Source organism: Propithecus coquereli, unplaced genomic scaffold (assembly GCF_000956105.1).
Source record: "Propithecus coquereli isolate 6110/MARCELLA unplaced genomic scaffold, Pcoq_1.0 Scaffold765, whole genome shotgun sequence".
NCBI lineage: Eukaryota > Metazoa > Chordata > Mammalia > Primates > Indriidae > Propithecus > Propithecus coquereli.
The window spans coordinates 684,856-692,529 of record NW_012153785.1 but is presented as its reverse complement, the minus strand read 5'-3'; the positions used below and the strand labels follow the sequence as shown (position 1 = coordinate 692,529).

The following is a 7,674-nucleotide window of genomic DNA, read 5'->3' as shown; positions in this document are numbered from 1 at the left end:
CCTTGTGAAATATTGAAAATCACACCAGTACTTCCCTTAGCACCCAAACAGAAATTTCCTACAGAGGCACAACCCCTTACAGCAGGGGTCCCCAACCTATGGTGAGTTGTATAATTATTTCATTATGTATTACAGTGTAATAATAATAAAGTACACAATAAATGTAATGCGCTTGAATCATCCCAAAACCTACCCCCTCCCCCCACCAGTTCGTGGAAAAATTGTCTTCCAGGAAAACGGTCCCCGGTGCCAAAAAGGTTGGAGACCCCTGCCTGAGAGAGCAGTGGGCCTTCCCCAGTACTCTCCTAAGAGTGCGAATCATGAAGCTCCCCTAAGTTTCATGAAAAAAGGGCGGATATCTGGCCTGAGCCGGGAGGCAGGAAGCGTGGGGCACGCTGCCCTCCGCCCCTGCTCCAGCTTGGAGCGCTGAGTCCCCAACCTTGGCGCTGCAGAAAAGATGCAGCACTATGTCAAGGTCACTCACTCCGCCTCAACCGGCTAGCGGAGGCTGGATGCCCAGACCTGCCGGGGCCCGGCGAGCCCACGCGCCGTGGGCGGGGCTGTCGGGGGTCGCCTAGGCAACGGGCGCGCGCCACGCCCGAGCCCGAAGCCCCGGCGGGGAGGAGCGAGAGCGCGCTACCAGACCTCTCGCGGTGCTGAGGAAGTGTCCCCCTAGCACCTCCCCCGGCTCCACCCCGCGGAAGTGCTTGCTGACATTCTCGCGCGCTGATTGGTTCTCCCTCTCCAGGGGCGGAGCTCGCGGCGGGCGCGGTGCGTACTTCCGGCTGCCGGGTTGACATGAAGAAGCAGCGGCGGCTAGGGCGGCGGTAGCGGCGGTAGTGGAGGCTTGCAGCGGGCCTCGGGGCTAAGAGCACGACGCGGCCTGGAGCGGCAGACGGCGCAGTGGGCCGAGGAGGAGGCGCAGCAGCCACCCTGGCCCGTCATGGAAATGGAAAAGGAGTTCGAGCAGATCGACAAGGCCGGGAACTGGGCGGCCATTTACCAGGTGCGGGAGCGCCCCAGAGCGCAGCGGGCCATTCACTTAGGCCACATGAACCTTCCCCTAGACCCCCAAGCCCCATTCTCCCTCTGGGTACCGCCCTTCGCCTCGGCCCCACCTGCTTGAGGATTAGATTGCACAGCGGCTCGGGCCGCCCCCCCTCTCCCTTTGTCCCCGGGTGGGCATGCGTCTCGCCTGGGCCTCGCAGCCCCTTTCGATCCCCCACCTACCTCATATCGTCCAGCCCGGTGGCCTCTCAAGCCTGGGGGCCGCCCATCTATACTTTCAGCGTGAATCCCTCGCACCCCGACCCCGCCCCCCTGCCTACCCACTCTTTGTCCCCTGGGGTTGATTTAACACCCCACGACTTCCTTTTCTGGACTGGACCACCTCAGACTCTGTTCCTTTGTCTCCCTGGGGGAAAAGGTTACTCCTCCCTCCCTCCTTCACATTTCCTTTCCCCTAGTCTCAGTATGTGTTGAGTCTCAAGGATGACGGTCCCCTTCCCCCTTCCCGTTCATTCATTTAGTGGATACGAACTGACGTGCCTATTCGGTGCTAGGCACTGCTTAGGCGCTGGAGATAGTGTTCGTTAAACAGGACAGGCGAGACCCTATCCTTAGTGGAGCTTAGAGTCGAATAAGGCGTTCAAACACAGAAGCAAATAATTTCCGAGGGAGACAAGTGCTGTGAAGAGAACAACATCCTAACGGGGTAGAGGGTGATGCATGGAAGGCCGGCTACCTTAAAGAAAGGGATGAAGGAAGGTCTGTCAGGGGAAAAGAAATCTGCTCTGTGAGCTGAACAAGGAGGAGCGGAAAGTGGAGAGAATTTGGGATTAAAGAGCCTTCCAGCCAGACGGACTGCGGTACCCACTCCACTGAGGCCAAAACATTACCCTTTCAGGCAGGGAATAGGGAAGGTTAATGTTTCCACCCTCTCTCAAATAGCATCTTTGCTCAATGAGCATCTCATTCTTTGGTTATGGCTGAGATAATCTTTGTCTTCCAGTCCTCATCACTTGTGGGTTATGGAAGTTCGTGGATAAAAAGTTAGGAAGATAGGGTTTCTCACATATCTGTAAAACATTAAAAACGCGAAGAGGTCTTTCACAAGCAGCTAAATCCTCTAAAGAAAATATATACGCCTGATTAAATGTCATTGCGGGGGTTGTGAGGATTAACCAAAACCACACTTGCTCGGTATCTTAAATAAGCAATATACAGAATAGAGAGATTTTGTTAATTGTGTAAAGGGAGAAGGCAGTTTATTCTGTTTTCAGCTTATAGGCTCAAAAGGCAAATTGTGAGATCCATCAGCTGTAGTATTAAATCTATTTTGAACTCTGCTTAAAAAAGAAAAAAGCTTTAAGCAGTTCTTTGGTATGCTTGACTAACAAAAGCCTTTCTTTGGGAGCCTTGATTTCATGTGGATTTGCATCAAGCTTATTATTTGGCAGGATTCTTTTTATTTGGACTGTAATGTATATTAGCTTCTGATAGACTAATATTTACAACCACTGTAATCTGTATAAGTGTGATCGATCAACATATAAAATTCGTATTCCATGTCTAGTGTCTGTGAATTAATTGAATGAATTCACCAGTGACTTTGGGGATGTGTAGATACATTTTCTGCATCAGATTTAATGCATTAGAGTCTAAAGTGGCTTTAAATGAAAATTGTTGGTCTGAAGTGTTGGAGTCGATATGATATACCCCATCACAAGTGGAGGCATTGGGGGGAAATCTTTTGTGTTAAAACTGTCTAAGTTGGCAACAAGAAATTTATATTGTAAGTATGTTCTTGGTTGAATTTGATTTCTTACAGTTTTATGCCAGAGTGGCCTTACTTGTCACCCAGGTGTTGTTAAAACTGTGTTAAGCATGCTACTAGCATGGAGCCTGTTGGTCTTCAATTAATTTCTCTCATTGTTCTTAAGTTTCTCTACCACATTTAAACCCTACAGGTTAGTCAAGATTGAGGTTTCCCCAGCTTCTAAATGGATTGTCATTCCTGGAGTTGGTTTCTTTTTAATTGTCACTGTGGGTTTTTCTAACCTACCATGCAGATATTTTTCTTTTCTAAAATCGAAATCAGAAGCTCTTTTCCTTTTTAAGTTTAAAAAAGACCCTTTGTTGTACAACTGTGGCATTTTTAGAAATGTAGCATTCAAATGACCTTGAGTGAGTCTAAAGTGACTAATTTTCTAAGATGTATCAGTTTACCAAAACCATTGTTTTTCAAGGATTCAAAGAAATATGTTAAACACATTTAAATTGGAATGTTTAAAAAATTAATATTTTATAGCATGTCAAAATGAGGGCAGCATTATACAAAGTCATATTATGTTTTCTTTTGTTTGTTTTTGAGACGAAGTCTTGTTCTGTTGCCCAGGCTGGAGTGCAGTGGCACTAACATAGCTCACTGAAACCGCAAATTACTGGGCCCAAGTGATCTCTCTGCCTCAGCCTGTTGAGTAGCTGGGATCACAGGTGGGCCACCAAGCCTGGCTAATTTTTCTGTTTTTTGTAGAGATAGGGTCTTACTATGTTGCCCAGGCTGATCTCAAACTCCTGGCCTCAAGTGATCCTCCTGCCACGGCCTTCTAAAGTGCTGAGGTTACAGGTGTGAGCCTGTCATATTTTGAGCTTGCCTAGTCTATTGTGATTAGAAAAATAATGTGTAATTTTTGCTTAAAACTTTAACAGAGCAGTGTAGTCATTCTTCACCATTCTAACTTCTTTTCTAATTAGAACAAAAAGATGCAAAAACTTGGAAACAATTGGGAAAAGAACAAAGGGTGGACTTTTGAGTGTTGAGGAATGTGGCAGTTTAGAAAACAAATGTTTCAGACTGAGACTCTATGCTAGCTCAATTTGATAAATGAGCATAACCATATTTTTAATCTTTAATGCTACTAAATAGCATAGATACTAATAAATATGTAGGTCTATAAGAAGTCAGCTTTGGTAGCCTATGTGGATGGCTTTAAACATTGTTTCCTAGCATTTAAACGATTTAAAATCACCGGGTTTGAAAAGTGGAAGTAATATTTGGTGTGCCTCGTGTTTGAGTTGGTCTGGCTGTCCACATGAGGGGAGAGAGCCCAGATAAGGAAAAGGGGTTAGTATTAGCGAGCTATAGTAAGAGGGGAGAGGGCTTGAATGAATGGAAAGAATAGCTGATGTGCAGTAGTTTAAGAGGGTTTGGGTCAGGTGTTTGACTCTTTCTCATCTCCGAATTCTTTGATTCTCTGACATTGTTCACCACACTTCAGTGTGAATGATTTGATTGTTTCAGATAAAGGAGACTGCGACAGTAGATCGTGACTTGAAGGCAAGATTTATTCCATGTCAGAGACAGGCTTTGTAAAATGGGCCACTCTTCCAATTGATATTTGTTTTTTATAGCTATTTTCATTACGAAATATCTAATACCTGACTAGCTTAAAACCATGCTATAACAATAGTTCACTGAAAGTCCTTACTCATATGTACAGTTTGTATTTTATATTCCAAAAAGATGAATATTAAAACTTCCCAATAATTTTTTTTTAAATACCATTCTCTTAAGAGGGGGGAAAAACACTGTTTTGGGCAGAGGAGAAAGATCTATACACTATGACTCACTTCACTTAAAAAAAAAAAAAGACAAACGGAAATGACATGGAGAGACTGGGAAGTTCTAGTCATCTTGAGTGACCTGTTAGATCTAAATGTTCTTGTTTAGCCCTGGTTTGAGTGAACTAAATTTAGTTGTCTGATCAGCACTTTGGAAATGGTGTAAAGACCTTTGTAATTGTCTGGACTGATATTAAATTAACTGGGAGCACAAGTAGAAATAGTGGAGGGAAGAGCTTTTTGCAATCATTATTTGACATCACTGGCATATTTATAGGAATACTTTGGTGCTTTTGCAAGTAAGCAAACCATATCAGATGGTTCCGAAAAGTCAGCTGGGGGATACTGGGAATGCAAATGGTTTTTAGCTGCAAGTTATCTACCCTTGGGATCCTGGCCTCCCTACTACATTTTGCATTTTAGCATGACCAGCGCCTCAAAACTTATAAAAATACCTGGTATTGAATAATGTGATTGAATGTGTACTGAATTTTGTGATAGAAATGAGTAAGAAATTTACTGTGGAGGTTTTTCAACTATAAACTGCTAAAAAGAGCTGCCTTTTCTTTTTCTTTGCTTTTTTCCTTTTCTTTTTTTTTAAAGGAAATTGTCTGTTTTCTGATCTTTTAGATTGCAGGATCCTTTTGGCAATTTTTGTTCTATGCTGTACTTTTACTTGCAGGTACTTTTCTGAAGCCTACCTGAACCCATACATATTTTGCACAATTTGGCATCCCTCTGTACAGTGTTTATGCAGATTTCTTCCTGGTAACAACTAATACTGGCACACAGGCTGTGCTTGTTCCTTTATATTGCCCGTGTTCAGGAAAATTGGAATTCTAGCTGGGTCCTTGTTTCCCAGACGATGTAGTTTGGCAGCAGCCATTCGGTGTGCTGGTTTTGAGGATCCAGAAACGCTGGGGACTTGGAGTAGTCTGGGTTTTCCTCTGCCGCATTTCGTTGGTGAGTCACCACAGCATCTTTCCCACCACCCCAGTGGTCTAGGTTCTCGTTTTGCCTATAAGCCTGCAGCTGTTTCTAGTTTCACACTGTGGAAATGAGCAGAACTGGTTACCTATTAATATGGTCCTCCATATTAATACCGTCCCTCCACATTGCCCTCCCCTGCACCATGTATATTCTTCACATTATCACTAGAGTAATTGTTCTAAAACCACAGCCGAGCCTGTCACTGCTCTGTGTAACTTCTAATGCTTTCATAGTACCTGTAAGGTCCAACTGCTTAACCTGGCAACCAAGTTCCAGTCATCCCTTCCCATGTGGGTTCTATTCTAGCCACATCAGAAGGGGCAGCTTTTTCCAAACTCATCCTCACCTTTTCTTGCCCTATACCATTGCTCAGCACTTTGTCTAGGATGCTTCTGCCACTCACTCTAACTTGCACCTTCCAGCTCAAATGTGTGCTTCCCTGCACTAGAGTTTTAGTCTGTCACCTGTGTGTTCCCATACAGCCTGATACGTACCTCTTTTAAAGCCATGCTTTCGTTGTAGCTGCCTCTTTATATCCTGAGTCTATCTCCCCTAGAGCCCAGGCTTGCTGAGTTCACCTGTTCTAGCTTGCTCATTCATCTTGGAATCCTCTGCACCTGGCACGATGTAGGTGCCTAATAAATGTTGGAATTGAATTGATTGTCAGCACTTTGCTAGCCTGACGTTATAAAGATGTACAAACGTGGTTCCCAAATCCCATTCTAGCGGGGAGTGGGGGAGGAGAGAAACAAATAGATTAGCCCACTTTAGTACCAATGGCAGAGATCACGCTGGGAAAACACTACCACATTTGGAGTCATGGACTCCAAATGTGGTAATTTATTATTGCCTACTGTAGTGGTTTTGGAAGAAAGCCTTGAATTCTTATCCAGTAGAAGTTGATACCACCAGTTTGTTTCACAAAAGCTTTAAATTTAACGACAAATTTGTACTTGGCCTAAGGTGAACTTTGTAGGCAGCTTGGAGGTTATATGTCTGTCTAAGAATTGTTGAATCACTCTGTCCTCATCATTCTTGACTATTAAATAGTTCTTACAAGCCTTCTAGAGGGCCTTTGCATGTGGTTGGTTCATAAAATATTTTTTGATTTTGGGATATAAAATAAGATTCTCCATAAAATTGCAACCATTGCAAAGACTTTTTTTCCCCCACACTATAAACAGTAAAGGCAAACATTTTTTGGCATTTGATCAGACCACCCTTGGGGCCAAGAAAGTAGTTTGATCTTTTGTTTTTCTAGTGTCCTTAGTACCTGGGTGTAGTCATAGTCTTACAGTGCTGAATTGGTTCCTTGCTTTCTTTGGGCTTCAGTCTCTTCATTTGTAAAAAGATCCTGGACTAACTGATCATTAAGTTCAAGTTAAGTAATAAAAGTCCTTAATGTACTCACAAAGAGAATTTAATGTTCCCGAAATAATCCTTACAAAAATTGCAGTGGTTACTCAATTTTGTAAGGTGTAGTTGGAGACAGGCTAAGAAAGTTATAGGAGGTTTGTAAGTATAGTTAACAACTCAAAAGAATTGGGTCTTTTTTGCCAAGAGGCATTAAACATTTTTAATAAATAAAGTTCATTTGATTTAGTAATGTGGGAAAATGAGTAGCCCTGACACACAAGTTATGTTTGCAGCTTTTCTCTAAGTGGCAATTGGGTGGTTTTTCCTGTAAAAGATAGAGGAACTGATTCTTGAGAATTTACGAAAGATTCAGCCCCAGCTAGGTACACTAAGAGTAGCTGCCCTTTATGTTGTAATTTTAGAAAGAAACTACATCTAGTCTAAGCTTCATTTGAATAATATGAAAGTTTACATATCTGCCATGTTTGAGAAGAAAGTACCTAAGTCTCCAGCATTTTAGAGATAATGCTTTACTTTATGTAGAAGTGGTTTATGAGCTGCTGCCCTCTCCTTTTTCAAAGCAGTTTGACATGATCGTGAGTATCTTGCTGGTAATTTGTAAATTTTGAATGTCCGGAAACTGGAAACAAGACCATTTCATACAGAAGATTTTTCCCCCCATGAAAAGCCAAAGAAAATCTAGCC

At 43.2% G+C, this 7,674-nt stretch overlaps 1 protein-coding gene across 2 annotated transcripts in view; it reads left to right on the top strand.

The window, feature by feature from the left end:
* The first annotated feature begins 742 nt into the window (after positions 1-742).
* PTPN1 (protein tyrosine phosphatase, non-receptor type 1) overlaps positions 743-7,674 on the top strand; it is a 74,330-nt gene continuing 67,398 nt past the window's right edge. Inside the window, exon 1 of one of the 2 annotated variants that reach the window (XM_012662446.1) lies at positions 743-1,006. In XM_012662446.1, the coding sequence (XP_012517900.1) occupies positions 944-1,006 (63 nt within the window). In that variant the 5' untranslated portion in view covers positions 743-943. The remainder of the gene's footprint in view (positions 1,007-7,674) is intronic. The other variant, XM_012662447.1, reaches the window with a different exon arrangement.